At 40.3% G+C, this 16,459-nt stretch overlaps 1 protein-coding gene across 4 annotated transcripts; it reads left to right on the forward strand.

Moving 5' to 3' along the window:
• Positions 1-2,218: 2,218 nt before the first annotated feature.
• LOC100283785 (Serine/threonine-protein phosphatase 2A 65 kDa regulatory subunit A) lies at positions 2,219-13,657 on the forward strand. 4 transcript variants are annotated; one of them, XR_004852472.1, is made up of 13 exons: positions 2,219-2,518; positions 2,811-3,233; positions 4,205-4,451; positions 6,686-6,798; positions 6,997-7,076; positions 7,208-7,349; positions 7,429-7,509; positions 10,537-10,641; positions 11,535-11,717; positions 11,879-11,971; positions 12,098-13,051; positions 13,123-13,189; positions 13,279-13,509. XR_004852472.1 is itself a non-coding variant. In NM_001156684.2 (13 exons), exons 2-13 carry the CDS (start codon positions 2,841-2,843, stop codon positions 13,396-13,398), a joined length of 1,764 nt encoding a protein of 587 aa, NP_001150156.1. In that variant the 5' UTR covers positions 2,219-2,518; positions 2,811-2,840; the 3' UTR covers positions 13,399-13,657. The 4 variants fall into 4 exon arrangements, 2 of the variants coding, with proteins under 2 accessions (NP_001150156.1, NP_001399511.1); NM_001156684.2 differs by having other exon boundaries at positions 12,912-13,051; positions 13,279-13,657; NM_001412582.1 differs by having other exon boundaries at positions 4,322-4,451; positions 12,912-13,051; positions 13,279-13,657.
• Positions 13,658-16,459: the final 2,802 nt, after the last annotated feature.

A 16,459-nucleotide genomic window follows, 5' to 3' on the forward strand; every position in this document is an offset into this window, starting at 1 on the left:
GCCAAGGCTTTAGGTAAGTCTGCTAAATCTGGTCCTACGTTTGATCAACCTCTTTGAATATATGAATAAAAGGGCCGTTTTACACAATCGGCTAGCAAAACAATCAAAGTTGTCCACGCGAAGGAGACAACATATGCATAGGCAAAGGACGATCAAATCGGCCTCAAAGGTGTCTCAACGAATGTCGCCTGCTCATCTACCTCCAGTTATCTTATGGTATTTTTCACCAGCCTACTTGAAAGGGAATTAGGCTTACACCTAGTTCCTAAATAATTTTGGTGGTTGAATTGCCCAACACAAACAATTGGACTAACTAGTTTGCTCTAGTGAATAAGTTATACAGGTGTCAAAGGTTCACAACAAGCCAATTAAAAAGACCAAAGTTGGGTTCAAAATAGAGAGCTAAAGACATCCCGAAAGGCTCCCTGGTCTGGCGCACCGGACTGTCCGGTGGCGCACCGGACAGTGTCCGGTGCACCAGGGGACCTCGCGCAGAACTCCTCAGCCTCGGGAATTTTCAGAAGTCGGCGCACTATAATTCACCGGACTGTCCGGTGTACACCGGACAGTGTCCGGTGCTCCAAGAGGACGCGGCTCTGGAACTTGGCAGCCTCGGGAATCCGTAGCGGCTGCTCCGCTATAATTCACCGGACATATCCGGTGTACACCGGACTGTCCGATGCGACTGCGGAGCAACAACTACTTCGCGCCAACGGTCACCTGCAGGCGCATTCAATACGCGCCAGAAGCGCGCAGAAGGCAGGCACGCCCATACTGGCACACCGGACATTGAACAGTACATGTCCGGTGTGCACCGGACATCCAGGCGGGCCCAGAAGACAGAAGCTCCAACAGTCGGAATCCAACGGTATTGGTGACGTGGCTGGCGCACCGGACATGTCCGGTGTGCACCGGACTGTCCGGTGCACCATTCGGCAGACAGTCCCACCAAACGGCTAGTTTGGTGGTTGGGGCTATAAATACCCCCAACCACCCCACATTCAAGTGATTCAAGTTTTCCAGCTTCCAACCACTATACAAGAGCTAGCATTCATTGCAAAGCACACCAAAAGAGATCAAATCCTCTCCCAACTCCACACAAAGCCTTAGTGACTAGTGAGAGTGATTTGTAGTGTTCATTTGAGCTCTTGCACTTGGATCGCTTCTTTTCTTTGACATTCTTTCTTGTGATCAAACACTCACTTGTAATTGAGGCAAGAGACACCAAGTGTGTGGTGGTCCTTGCGGGAAGTTTTGATTCCCAAGTGATTTGAGAAGAGAAGCTCACTCAGTCCGAGGGACCGTTTGAGAGAGGAAGGGTTGAAAGAGACCCGACCTTTGTGGCCTCCTCAACGGGGAGTAGGTTTGCGAGAACCGAACCTCGGTAAAACAAATCCGCGTGTCTCACTTCATTATTTGCTTGCGATTTGTTTTGCACCCTCTCTCTCGGACTCTATTATATTTCTAACGCTAACCCGACTTGTAGTTGTGATTATTTTTGAGAATTTCAGTTTCGCCCTATTCACCCCCCCTCTAGGCGACTTTCACTACTCATCGCTGATGTGTTGTTCTGCTCAAGTGTAGTGTAGTACGACAGTGAATCCATATTCCATGCCTGATCCATTTGCCTATTCAGGCTAGGTACACCACAATTTTATACATTTTAATATATTGACCGGATACCCATGGCCCAAAGAGATGCAATCCCAAACCATCTTTATAAAATAGAGTTATAACTTATATCAAATGGACCACTTGCCCAACATCTAGAGCGTTTTAGCCTGTTGATCATGAAGCAACCCTATGATCTATCTTCCCACAAGGTTCCTTCTGGGATGCGAGATCTAGCTTCTACACGAAGCCCTCTGCACCATTATGGACAGTCCGTCGCCTACAAACAAACAGTCCACGCACCCAGAGAAGATCTTATTTATCTGCTCTACGGTGATCTACATGCGGACGGTCTGTTGACCTATCGCAGACCGTCTAGCATCTCGTAGGGAGCTCGCCAAGGTCTCGACTCCCCGGAATCGAGATCTAGGGATGGTTGATGTTTTACCAAAAAGTCGCTAACACTTATCTTACTACAGAATGTAGAAAATTCTATCCGCTTATTTACACTGTAATAATAATAATAATATAAACACTATTTTCTGTTATTTAAAACTAATATTTTAGTTGTCAGCATTGATATGAGAGGATGATATAAAATTGAGTCAAACAAATAAAAAGGAGAGTGAAAGAAAAAGAACAAAAAAAGGGAATAGCCAAATGCGGCTCAGGAGAAGGCCCCGTGTGGCCGTGTGAGCTTCCCCCGGCCCGAACGGCAGTCCCCCGCATTCCCCTAACGTTCAATCGCGTACCGTCGCTCGCCGTATTCCCCTGCCGCGCACAGTTCACTCGCGCACCTCTCGCCCCCTCGCTCTACGACGACTAGTGGGCCGCCGGCGCTGGCGCCGCCTTACGCCAGGTGCCGAGGTCTTCGTTGATCTCTTCGCCGGCGACGAGCACCCACCAGGTATTCTCATCCCTTTTCTTCACTTCCTGCCGTGCGAAGCCGAGCACCCAAACCCTAATCTAAAGCTATTTGGCTATTTGTTGGTTCCTAACCTGGAACCCTTTTGAAAAATTATCGGGTGTACATGTGTACGCTCATGCCCCTTTGCTGTGTCCGCCCCTGTTAGGAGCTAAAAACTCGCTGACCTAATTTGGCGTCCTGTAGTCAATGGTTGATAAGATTTTGGCTTTCATAATATTGTGTTAAGTTTATGAACGCTAACTTATTTCATCCCTGTTGGTGTATTTTACAGCTGGGAAAAAATCTATAGCCAAACATAATAATGGCTATGATTGATGAACCTCTCTACCCGATTGCTGTACTGATTGATGAACTGAAAAATGAAGATATTCAGTTGCGCCTTAACTCCATCAAAAAGCTTTCTACAATTGCCCGGGCATTGGGTGAAGAAAGAACAAGGAAAGAGCTGATTCCATTCCTTAGTGAAAACAACGATGATGAAGATGAGGTGCTTCTTGCAATGGCAGAAGAGTTGGGCGTTTTTATTCCTTATGTTGGAGGAGTAGAGCATGCACATGTTTTGCTTCCACCACTGGAAACATTGTGTACTGTGGAGGAGACCTGCGTCAGAGACAAGGCTGTGGAATCACTTTGTCAGATAGGAGCACAGATGAAGGAAAATGATATTGTGGACTGGTTTGCCCATGTCGTAAAGGTATGAGCACTACTTTTATTGTGCTATAGGTTTCAATGTTTTCTTATTTACTCTGACAGAAAAAGAAGTATCCACACCAATTTAAGCTAAATATGTGGTTATACATGCATCTATCTTATTAGAAATACACAGAAGTTTGTTTTTCTTTTACTTCTGTAGTTCTGTCAAACGTTCTCTTATTCTATAATCATTACCGGTGCTTCATAACACTATGCAGAAACTTATTGAATATATTTATGAATTTATAACTCTACATTCTCATTTAACAAGTTATTGGAGTCATCATCAAATTTACGATATGTATTGGAGGTGGTCTCTCCACATTTTCTAGGCCGCGGGTTCGAAGCAGCCCCTCCACATTTGCGGGGGGAAGGCTTGCCTCGGTTTATCTTTTCCCCAGACCCCACTCACGTGGGAGCCTCTGTCTGGCATTGGGTCTATCTTTTTTTATTGGAAGTGACCCACTTCCACATGATCATCTAGACTATTGTGTTTTACTTTGAACAAGTTCACAAGATTATCTAGACTATTGTGTTTTTTATTTTGAAAATCTGTTTGTTTGCCATTTTACTAGCTTTTAATATAATTTCCTATGCTCATCATAAAATTATGATGCTACCTATTTACATCGTCAAATGTCATCAACAATTTTTATTTATTGTTTTATAGTATTGGGAGCATGGTTTAAAATAATCATTTAGCTTATTGCGTTAGTAAATGAACATCTAATACTTGATTTTAGTGAACTAGTTTTCTACATGTTTAATAAACTATTCTTTGTTCTCAAGTTCTGTGTTATGGATTTAGTTAATTAGTTAAGATTGTCTATCACACATTCACACATGAAAAGAGGTCACATCATTCAAAATTATATAACAAACGCAAAGCACTTGTGTATGTGGGAAGTACAATTACGTTCTACATTGTTCTATATCATTTAGCAATTAACTGGACATACTTGATCAACTCAGAGGTTGGCGGTAGGTGAGTGGTTTACAGCTCGAGTTTCTTCATGTGGCCTTTTTCATATCGCCTATCCTAGTGCACCTGAACAACTGAAGGCAGAACTGAGGACAATTTATGGCCAGTTATGTCAAGACGACATGCCTATGGTACGGAGAGCTGCTGCATCCAATCTTGGGAAGTTCGCTGCAACAGTGGAACAAAGTCATTTGAAGACAGAAATCATGTCAATGTTTGATGATCTAACTCAAGATGGTACATGCTACATACATTTTTACCACTGCTTTATTAAGTTATCTCTTTTGTTTTGTGGATGATTTGCTTTAGTTCTGTGTGTACGACTCCTACATCTTTGTTTTATTACTTAATTTTGTTCTCAACATAGTGTTAAAATTTATTGTACTATTGGATTTTACTATTGAATTACTTTTTGCTTTGCACCTGCATTTTGGCTTTAGTTACTTCTCTTGTTTTACTAACTTCACAAGAATTAATCAACATGCATATTCTGTTTCATGCTACTGTACAACCTTTATCTTAATATCCTTTAGCAATTTGTTTTTCTGTACAAAGTAGACATGATGCACAGTCAAATAACTTTTTTTTGCCTGTTGGCTGCTGCAATCTGTTGTTGCAATTATCAATTTTTAATACAAATACCATTGCTGATGTAACCTGCTTAGCTATGCAAAATTGTCATTATGTGTTTATTATCTTATTCATGGCCCTCCCATTTTCATCAAGCTCAAATACAAACCATAATATGGAGGTTTTTTTGTTCCCTTGCAACTTGTAAGCTTAACTGTATTGGGAAAACTGGTTTTGTAGCACTGTAAAATTGCAAGAATCGTAAATACCACTGGAAAATATCACTGAAAGATCAAAACATTAACTAAATATAGCATTCCATCATATTTTCACTGGAAGTATACTTTTCTTCCTTGAACAGAACATAACCAGGCTTGAAATGACATTTTTACCCTTAGGCTCACCTTATCTTGAATCTCACCTCAGCCCTCACGCCTCCCATGCAGGCGAGCAACACCCCCTCCCCTGCCCGTGGCCACACGGCCCATTGTTATCAAGTTGTCCAATCAATCACGATTAGTCATCCTAGTCAGTATCCTAGACTCGGCTAGGGGCTACAACTCGATTAGGCTGATTAGTTTTCTGGTCGTTCAATTAGTCATCGATTAATCACAATTACTCAGACGACTAGGGGGTGGACAACCAGAAACAGAATGGAATTGCTGGGTAGCTTAGGACATGGGCTGGCTTCTTGTGCTAATGTTTTTCAGCCCAATTTACATCCCCACATGCAGCCACCACCCTAGAGTCATCTCCATGCTTGATTTGTACTCTAGAACATATAATATATTAGTATATATTTGGCATATTAGTCCTGATGTATAGGATGACTAGGAGACAACTAGTACCGAGTGACCGACTAGTCGCCCTGGTTGTCAACCAATCTCCCGAGTTCTCTTGGTCGGTCCCATGGCAACTAGGTTGCCTAGACGACTTAATAACATTGCCATCCTCCCTCCCCCTCCCCCCCCCCCCCCCCCCCCCCCCCCCCCCCCCCCGCCGACCCAGGCACTCTTGTGTGCCCCGCCAGCGGACGATGCCCCTCTCCTGCTGGCAGCCATGCCACCACCTCCTTTCCCCCGCTGGTGGAATTGCAACGGCTGGCAAACAGCGTGGGCCTTTGCAGTGGCTGTGGAGAGGCGGTCATAGCTGTGTTCTTTGGCAGCGGCGGTGAAGGGGAGAAGAACAATAGAAGGATGGTCAAGTGGGCTGGTCGCCAGTGGGCCAGCACTATTTCTGTGTCGGCAGGTTTGTAATAGGTAGGGATATTTTGGCCCTTTGTTAACAGAGCAGGAGGCGGAATGTAACAGAGTGCTACTTGTAGTTGGTATTATGTATTTTCAATGGTGTCTTACGTTAGTGGCTTCTTTCAGTGCTATTTTACAGTTTTAGTGATCTTTCAGTGCTAGTTGGTATTATGTTTTTTCAGTGGTATCTTACGTTGAGCCTTAGGATACCTTCTAGCATTCGCCCCAAGCTGGGACAACTGCTGCTGCTTTCTCATGTGGTCCACGTGGTCCCACATTGAGGCCCAATCAGCCATTGGCCATCTGAGCCACAACTCATGCATAATCCTTCTCTCAGAATTAATGATTTAAGTATAAATTATGTTGTATATGCCCATTTTGCGCTATTTCACTTGAACCTACTATTATGGACTTGTAAGGAGTCATGATGTTTAATTATAATCATCAATCCTTGTTCCTTGAGGTTTGAAAATACTTGAGCTAAGCTCTGCTTTATATTGAAACTCTGTATCAAACCATTTTGTTTATTTTCTTGAGGATAAATCTTGATATCCTTGTTTGAATGTTACAAGGCATCAGTTATTTGAAATTAGTTCACAGTCAAATCATACATTACATCAGCTAAGAAGAAACTGTTTTGACTCTTTAACTCAGACCAAGATTCAGTGCGACTATTGGCAGTTGAGGGTTGTGCTGCTCTTGGGAAGTTGTTGGAGCCCCAAGATTGTGCAGCACATATTCTCCCAGTTATTGTAAATTTCTCTCAGGTATATCTTACACACTTTTGGTGGCTTAATAAATGTTGGGAGAAAAGATAAAGTTGTCAATACTAATTCTCGTAAAAATTACTAGAGTAAGATTTCCATAAGATCTGCTACTAGACAATAATTTCATGTGCTTAAGTTTCAGCACACTACCATACATGGTTAATGATTTCAATTGCTTATGTTTTCTTAACATCTCAGGATAAATCTTGGCGTGTGCGCTATATGGTGGCAAATCAACTGTATGAACTATGTGAAGCTGTTGGTACTGAACCCACAAGGTGTTCAATCTTCTTTCTTTATGTTAAAAATGATTCTTTGACATAAATTGATTATTGCTTTATACATGGAAAGATTAATCAACATAATGCCATGACTCGTTTACTATTGAGACCATTGCCTTTTATAATAGGGGTGATCTGGTGTCAGCGTATGTTCGCCTTCTCTGTGACAATGAGGCTGAAGTGCGGATTGCAGCTGCTGGAAAAGTTACAAAATTCTGCAAAATATTAAACCCACAAATTGCAATTGAACATATTCTTCCGTGTATCAAGGTGTGTTTAAGCATTGCACAAACACTATTGAGCTCTGCACCAATATTCAGTGGTTAACTTGTGCCTTTTGTACTCATAGGAATTATCATCAGATTCATCTCAGCATGTTCGTTCAGCTTTGGCATCGGTTATTATGGGAATGGCTCCTGTATTGGGAAAGGTGTGAGCTCTAGCAGTGAATGCAATATATCAGTTTGATGGAAAAAATTACTCTTCAGTCATCAGTAGTGTTAGTTACCGTTTCTCCTGTTGTAATGGGGTGTCTGTGTAATGGGCTTAGGCCTAACTACTCATATAAATATATCCCCCAACCCTGGTTAGGGTTTGAGTCCACTAAGGCCTTGTTCGGTTATTCCTATCCCATGTGGATTGGATGGGATTGGAAAAAATTATGAGATTTTGACTTGTTCGGGATTAAAACCCACTCAATCCCACCCAATCCACATGGATTGAGAGCAAAACGAACAAGCTCTAACATGGTATCTAGCTAGGTTTAGTTGGACATGTACAATAATGTCGTGACTATGGAAACTATTTTCTTGTGATGGAGGCATGGAGCAGTATAGGAAGCAGAAGAAGGATCTACACATGGTTTTCATTGACTTGGAGAAGGCTTATGACAAAAGACCAATGAATATTATGTGGTGGGCTTTGGACAAGCATAAAGTTTCAACGAAGTACGTTGAACATGTACAATAATGTCGTGACTATTGTTCGAACAAGTGATAGAGACACCTGACTTCTAGATTAGAATAGGACTACATCAAGGGTCAACTTTGAGCCCTTGCCTTGGTTTATGTTTTTTGAGGGCAATGTAGTGCTAGTTTATTAAAGCCGAGCAAGACTAACTAGGAAACAAGAGTTGTGGCGGGAGACTCAGCAGAACTAAAACCGAATATATGAGATGTGCCAAAGAAGGATACCTTTCGGTATAGGGTCGATGCTACCGAGAGACGATGATATTGATGAAGGTGTTAGCCAGTAGCTATAGATTCAAAGTAGGGTGGATGTAGGGTGGATGAAGTGGTGTCAAGCATCTAACATTCTATGTGACAAGAGGGAACCATAGAAGCTAAAAGCGACTTTTATAGGACGACGATTAGACCTGCTACGTTTCATGGTGCAGAACGTTGGCTACAAAAAGATGACATGTTCAAAATGCGTATGATGCATTCGATTTGTGGCCTTACAATAAGGAATCGAGTTTGGAACGGCGATATTCCACATTCTTTCGGGCTAATGATTTGAATATTAGATAGATTCGAGGATCTCTATGAACTAACATGCTCGAAAGGTCAACCATGGAAGCTATTTTTTAATCACTACACCTTTAAAGTGGGAGTTTCGTCGTGTGTCGTCCCTCTCCCCGTGTGCCCAGCGAGTGTCGTCCGCTCCCCCGCGCGCTCATGAAAAATCCATAAATGGAGCGCGCTCTCTAGGGTTTGAACCATGGTCACAAGGAACAAGCACTCGCCTCCTAACACCTGCAACTCATGTTGGTTTGTGTTGTATAAAGGAATATCTATCTATATGATATATAGAAATGGTAACGATGCACAGACAACTGAGTAGTAAAATTAAAATTAGTGATGGTGCAGTATAGGGAGCAGAAGGTCCTACACATGGTTTTCATCGACTTGGAGGCTTGGGAAAAAACACTAATGAATGTTATTGTTATGTGGTGGTCTTTGGATAAACATGAAGTTCCAACGAAGTACATTGGACTCATTATAGGACATGTACAACAATGTTGTGGCTAGTGTCCGAACAAGTGATAGAGACACAAATGACTTTCCGATTAGAATATGACTATCTCAAGGTCAGCTTTGAGCCCTTTATCTTTATGCCTTGGTGATGGATGAGGTCACAAGGGACATACAAAGGGATATCCTTTGGTGTATGTTTTTTGCGGACGATGTAGTGCTAGTTGATGAAAGCCGGACATAAATAAATACGAAACTGGAGTTGTGGCGGGATACTATAGAGTCCAAAGATTTTAGACTCAGTAGAACTAAAATCGAACATAAGGGACATGACTGGTACTACTACACATGAGGAGGAGAGGTTAGTTTGAAAGGTCAAAGTAGTGCCCAACAAGGATAGGGACAAACCCAATGCTGACGACTCGGCTCCCACATGAGTGGGGTTTAGGGAAGGAATAACCGAGGCAAGCCTTACCCCTGCATTTTTTGGAGAGTGGCTGCGTTGAACCTAGGACCTTTAGCTCAGTGGAAAGGCTCCCCATCACTGTGCCTCCCCTCCCCTCCCTCCCTCTCTCTCTCTGTACCATTGATCCTAAAATACCGAAAGGCAGGAGGGAGGGGCGTCAAGGACCTGACATTCTATGTGACAAGATGGTACTATAGAAGCTAAAAGACAAATTTTATAGGACGACGATTAGACCTGCTATGTTTCATGGTGCAGAATGTTGGCCTACAAAAAGACGACATGTTCAACAATTAAATATTGCGAAAATGCATATGTTGTGTTGGATTTGTGGCCATACATAAGGGATCGAGTATCTAACGACGATATACATGATAAGCTAGAAGTAACATCAAGAAAACTTGTCCAACACCGGTTGAGATGGTTTGGACTTATTCAACAGAGACCTCTAGAAACACCAACGCATAGTGGGATCCTAAGGCGCAATAGTAATGAGAAGAGAGGCAGGGGAAGGCCAAAGTTGATATGGGAAGAGATAGTAAAAGGAGATATGAAAGGATGGAATATACCAAAATATTTAGTTTTGAATAGGAGTGCATGGTAAACAGTTATCCACGAACCTTGACTTGTGGCTACTGTTGTGTTTTACCTCTATACTATTCCAACTTGCTTCGGTCTATAAAAGGCTTTGTTGTTATTGTAAACTTGTAGTCCTAATAGGGCGTACCCAGTGCCGTAGGCTTCCCGCACTGTGCGGGGTCTGGGGAAGGGTATCTTTAAGCGCCAAGCCTTACCCGCATAATATGCAGAGGCTGGGGCTCGAACCCGGGACCTTCCGGTTACAGACGGTAGGCTCTACCGCTGCACCAGGCCCGCCCTTCACTTGTAGTCCTAATAATGCTGTTAAATATTTGTTGGTCTTTGTTAACGTACAACAATACTGCTAATCTTTATTGGTACTTGTCAACAGCTAAATGCTGATCTAATTGTACTGACTGTTCCAGTTTTGACTTTTTTGCAGGACGCCACTCTTGAACAACTGCTTCCCATTTTTCTTTCTTTGCTGAAGGATGAGTTCCCTGATGTTCGACTCAACATTATAAGCAAACTTGATCAAGTTAACCAGGTCAGTGGCTGGCTACCCTGCCAAGCTATGTAGTTTAAGCTATAAACGCATATTTTCCTGCTTTGTTCACAAGTATTAGCACTTGAAATTTTGTTGGTAGTTGGTTATGTACTGAGACTACCTGTCCAATTTTGCTTGTGCACCATTTAGTTGGAAGGTAAGAGTAATAATTAGTTAACTTGTAAGTTTTACCTCTTTACATATATTCTGTTTTTTAGAATAGTACCTTAAAATTGCAGATTATTTCTTTGGAATCTTGTGATGTTGTTCCTACCAAAGAGATAGCAATAGATCAGTTATTAATCGTGAAAGACCAGAAATTAGTCTATTCTCAACCCAGATGTTCTATCATCATATATTTCTACTATATAGATTATCTTCTCTTCCAACACCTTTAACCACTTTAAGCCCTGTCATTTGGCTATCCTATGTTGGTTAGCTGTTGTTGAAGCTAGTGTTTATAACATCTCTAGTCCTTTGATTTGTCCATTAACACTGTATTATATGAGCTCAAGTTTGGAACTAAGTATATTTCCTTTACACTATTTCTATCTTCATTTTTTAATAAATGTGCTGTTAATAAAATCCCAACGTCCGTGTTTAAGATCCCATGCTTTTGAATTGATCCTTGACAGCATTATATTTTTAGTTAATGATAACTGTTCACCCTGTGCTCCAAATAGTGAAAAATTGGATAAAGCTACTTTTCTCTTTTGGACTATACATGCAGATGACACTGTAGCAAATAGTTGTGACTAAGAAACCAGTAAGGTTCACCAAGTTTAACTGGACAAGAATAGGCTTTTTTTTTAAACTTGTGTTCAAGATGTTTCCTGGCATCATTCACTTCATTCAATGATGTACTTGTAAGTTCTCTCCTGTATTTTTTTCAGGTTATTGGAATTGACTTGTTGTCGCAATCACTTCTGCCAGCCATTGTAGAGCTCTCTGAAGATAGGCACTGGAGAGTTCGGCTTGCCATAATTGAGTACATACCTTTGTTGGCCAGCCAGTTAGGTGTTGGTTTTTTTGATGACAAGTTAGGGGCACTTTGCATGCAGTGGTTGGAAGATAAGGTGCATAAATAATTTCACCAACCATTATTACACAAGTTCCATTAATGCAGAAACCATGCATACTATTTCTAATGATGGTCTTTTTAGTCTATATAAGTTGAATTCTTGATTGATTCTATGTAATGTAATAGTGACTCAAAATACCAAACATTTGGCTTCAGGTTTTCTCGATCAGAGATGCTGGTGCCAATAATTTAAAGCGTTTGACAGAGGAATTTGGCCCTGAGTGGGCGATGCAACATATAATTCCTCAGGTTAGCTTTAGTACTGTGAAAAATGTAATAGCATTTATTGCGATAAATTTCTTATTTTGTTCTTAAGCTTTAAACCTTGACTTGAGCAAATACATGAGTCCTGTGGTTACTAACCTACCATTTCAGGTTATATGCGCAAAACCCATGCACATCATCTCTTATGCGAGGGCGACAATGGAGTCTTCTGTGAAAGGGCCTCTAGCTGAGATGGTTAGGTGGTCTGGGTAGCACTCCTTAGGTCCTGACTCCTGAGTTCGAATCCCTGTGGGAGCGGATTTCAGGTTGAGCTTAAAAAAGGTCACTCGCTGTTCCCCGTTGTGTGCACATGAGATGGACTGATCTATGGAGGGCGGATCCTTGTGTAGGGGTTGGGAGGGCTTGAAGCATGAGTAAAGATCCGGGCCTATAGGGGGGTGCACCCTCATGCTGCACGGGGGACCATCTTTCGTGACCTTGGGGGAGGTATTTCCTCTACCGGCCAAGACAAGGAGTCTCCTTTGCGCCCCTTCCGATTCTTGCGTGTTCATAAAGAAATCTAGGAAAGAAGTGTTACAGAAGTGTTAGGCACACACTAGATGGGTGGCACCTATCATGTATTGTCTAGCACCTAAGTTGGTTGCTTAGATGGACGGCTCTAACATGGTTGTTTGGCACCTGGTGCCTAGGGTGAGCCGGTGAGCTAGATGGTCTGTACATTGGTTGTGATAATATTTCACTGAATAACTCAGTTCCGGAACCTAAGCTGATTTTATGCTAGACTAAGTTGTTATGACATCAGACTGGACCTTGCATACCCCCAAATAGGAGGATACAACAACATTTTTTTTTGCATTAAAGCAGGGTAAAGAGGGTATTGGAATAAAATTTACTCATGGTTAATTAATTATATCAACAGATTGATTGAAAATCTTTATATTGTCAAATCTCTTTTATATTCTAGGTTTTGGAGAAGATAAACAACCCACATTATCTGTATCGGATGACCACTTTGCAAGCTATTTCTTTGCTAGCTCCTGTCATGGGTCCTGATATCACATGCCAACAGTTGCTCCCTGTCGTCATTGCTTCTTCAAAGGACAGGTGAGTCCAAGATAACACGTGTTGAAGCATACCCTTTGCAAGGTCTCACTGATATCACCTTTAATTGCTAGGGTTCCGAACATGAAATTCAATGTTGCTAAAGTCCTGCAATCACTTGTACCAATCCTTGACCAATCTGTAAGTTGTAGTCATCAACTCTGTTGCTGCGATCCTATTTTTATCAATATTTGGCTTTTTGCCTACCCCAATTGAATGCGTATTTGCAGGTTGTGGAGAAGACAGTGAAACCATGCCTAGTTGAGCTCAGTGAGGACCCAGATGTAGATGTAAGATACTACGCACACCAAGCCCTTCGGGCGTGTGACCAAATGGTGATATCTAGTTGACTAGCCTGTCCAGGAATTAGCAAATGAGATACATATTGGTCTATTCTTTTTGAACATTTTAAAGTGTTATGTAGTCTTAAAAATTATTGTACCACCAATGAAGTTGATGCATCTTTTTATTAATTATGTGTTTTTTGATTTAGGTTTAGTTTAGTTTTTGGATTTAATCAACCATGGGAAGTAGGTGCACACATGATATTTGTGTGATTGACCTGTGCATGTCTTGTGCTGTTGGTAGGTCACTAGTGTAAGCACATTATTTTATAGTCTGCTTTGCTTAGCGTTGTGCGCGGAAACTGTATGCGTTGCTTGTTCAGACATGAAGTTTGCGCAGAAATTGTGTACTCTCTCGTCCCTCCAATTTTGAGGTAATTGGAGAGGGATAACTGGAGAAAACACTGAGATAGTCCTGTCTCAACCCTTGACTCTGAACTAAACAACTTTATTTGAGTGATTGTTCTATCCCATTCTGTTATTGTAACCAAACACGCTCTAAATGATTGGGTGATGATCAAGCTAAAGTAGCTATAGAAGAAGTCCAGGAAGGTATTTACGGTATACATCAATTCACTTCGAAAATAAAGTTGTTACTAGTAGCTGGCCTGCGCCTTTACGCGCTTCATTACGTGTTTGACTACTTTATATATGTTGTTAAAACCGATGATGTGTAAATTATATAGATATTATAGGAAAAAATCGATGATAATATATATAATAATTATAGAAGAGAACTACATTAGTATCTAAATATTGTAAATGTAATGAAGTAGAATATGTACATAGTAGTTGATATTTAAGTTACTTTATAGACATAGGAAGGTCTAGCAAAGTTGTTCAACATGTGCCACAATAATTATATAAGTGTATTTACATCAAGGATAGTTGGTATGACAATACATGTTAATGTAGAGATGTAAAGAAGTTGGTCAACAATTGTCAAGGCTAATTATGTAAGTATATTTATACCGACGATTATTGTTACGACAAAATATGCGTTGACGTTCGTAGCAGTCGTTCTGGCTGTTCATGATGTTTGAAAATAAAAAGAAAATGCAGACATGAAGTTGTGCGCAGAAATTGTATGCTTGTGAATTTGTTTTACATGATCCAAGTGCTAGGGCTCATAAAAGTGATCGGTAAATTGCATTGATGTATGATTTGATCAATGATGAGCTTTATTATCGTTTCGCTAAAGATGTGTTGTTTATTAAATGATTGGGTGATGATCAAGCTAAAGTAGCTATAGAAGAAGTCCATGAAGGTATTTAAAATAAAGTGGTTACTAGTAGCTGGCCTGCGCCCTTGATGCGCTTCATTACGTATTCGACTACTTTATAAATGTTGTTAAAACTGATGATGTGTAAATTATATAGATATTATAGGGAAAAAATCGATGATAATATACATAATCATTATAGAAGAGAGCTACATTAATATCTAAGTATTGTAAATGAAATGAAGTAGAATATGTACATAGTAGTTGATATTTAAGTTACTTTATAGACAGAGGAAGGTCTAGCAAAGTTGTTCAACATGTGCCACATAATTATATAAGTGCATTTACATCAAGGATAGTTGGTATGACAAAATACATGTTAATGTAGAGATGTAAAGAAGTTAGTCAACAATTGTCAAGGCTAATTATATAAGTATATTTATACCTACGATTATTGTTACCACAAAATACTCGTTAACGTTCGTAGCAGTCGTTCTGGCTGTTCATGGAACCTATTTGAAAATAAAAAGAAAATGTATGATAATATACGTTTTTGAGGTAAAAATCAGAACATGTGACAGTTTAGATCTTCATGATCAGTTTTCAAATGCTGATGCTTCAACATGCACATAGAAAATATTATTGAATTTTGTGTTTTAGCATGCAACTATAGAATAACAAATGGACCAACTTCATCCATTTGTCGAATAAAAAATTTGGTCTTGGCATTAAGTAATTAATTTTTGAAAAAAATGGTAATATGCAAGTATCCATTCGGTCATCTGCAGATCCTTTATCTCATCCTATATTTCAAACTTCTCTATGCAAACAGTATCAAACAATGTCATATATAGTTATGTATCCCCTATTTTACCCACTTCACTAGAGACAGTCTTAATATGAAGACTAATATTAGCGAGATCTGTGTTAGTTTCAGTTACTGGAAAGCTAGCCTTGGAACGTAAATAGGAAGCATGCGTTTAAGCATGAGTTGATATGCCAAAAGCAATAATATATACATTATGTGTTAAAATGCATACAAAGTGAAGCTCAAGTACTCTGGTGTGTCTTCTTCACTTGTACGATAGGTTAATGCTCTAAAAACCTGTTTTACAAACTAAGTATGGCATATTTTTTTTTGTATATAACATTTGAACTGGCATTCAAGTAAGTTTTAGATGTATAGGTGTAGATTTAGAGGAACTCGCCTTTGGGGGTATGGCCACGACAGATCTACGATTTAATAATGCCCTAGGCCAATTTTAATATGACAAAAATACAATACAAAACATAGTATATCAAATAAAATAAAATAGACTCTAAAGAGAGTATCGACTAACATAAAAAACATATAAGGCTATCTCAAGCATCTTATCCATCTCCATCCCATATTTAAACTCCACTTTCTGAACATTGCAGTCTACAGTACAAAACAGTGTTTTGAGTGACCATATGAGTGAACCGCATAATGAGTTTTAAAATCAATCCCAAAAAGATATAAAAAAAATTCTTAGTGGCCTACATCACCGGTTGTAAGTGTGCGATATTAATCATACTACATTACGTGTGAGAAGAGAAATATTGAAATGTCGCTATGAAACATTATATTGACAACACTTATGCACACCCAAATCATGCATCAATTAACTCATTTTCGGATAATAGGAAGTAGTGTTTTAAATCAACAATGGCAAAAGAATTATTCTACTATGCAAGCAGACGATGGAAAGACATGGCAACTGCAATCTAGAGTAAGTCTAACCTTTTCAAGGAGTATCTGATCTTCATATGCGCTAACCTTGTATCACTATTTAATCTCTTGCTAACACTTACATGCTGGTTCCG

Source organism: Zea mays, chromosome 9, assembly GCF_902167145.1.
Source record: "Zea mays cultivar B73 chromosome 9, Zm-B73-REFERENCE-NAM-5.0, whole genome shotgun sequence".
In the NCBI taxonomy this organism is placed as follows: Eukaryota; Viridiplantae; Streptophyta; class Magnoliopsida; order Poales; family Poaceae; genus Zea; species Zea mays.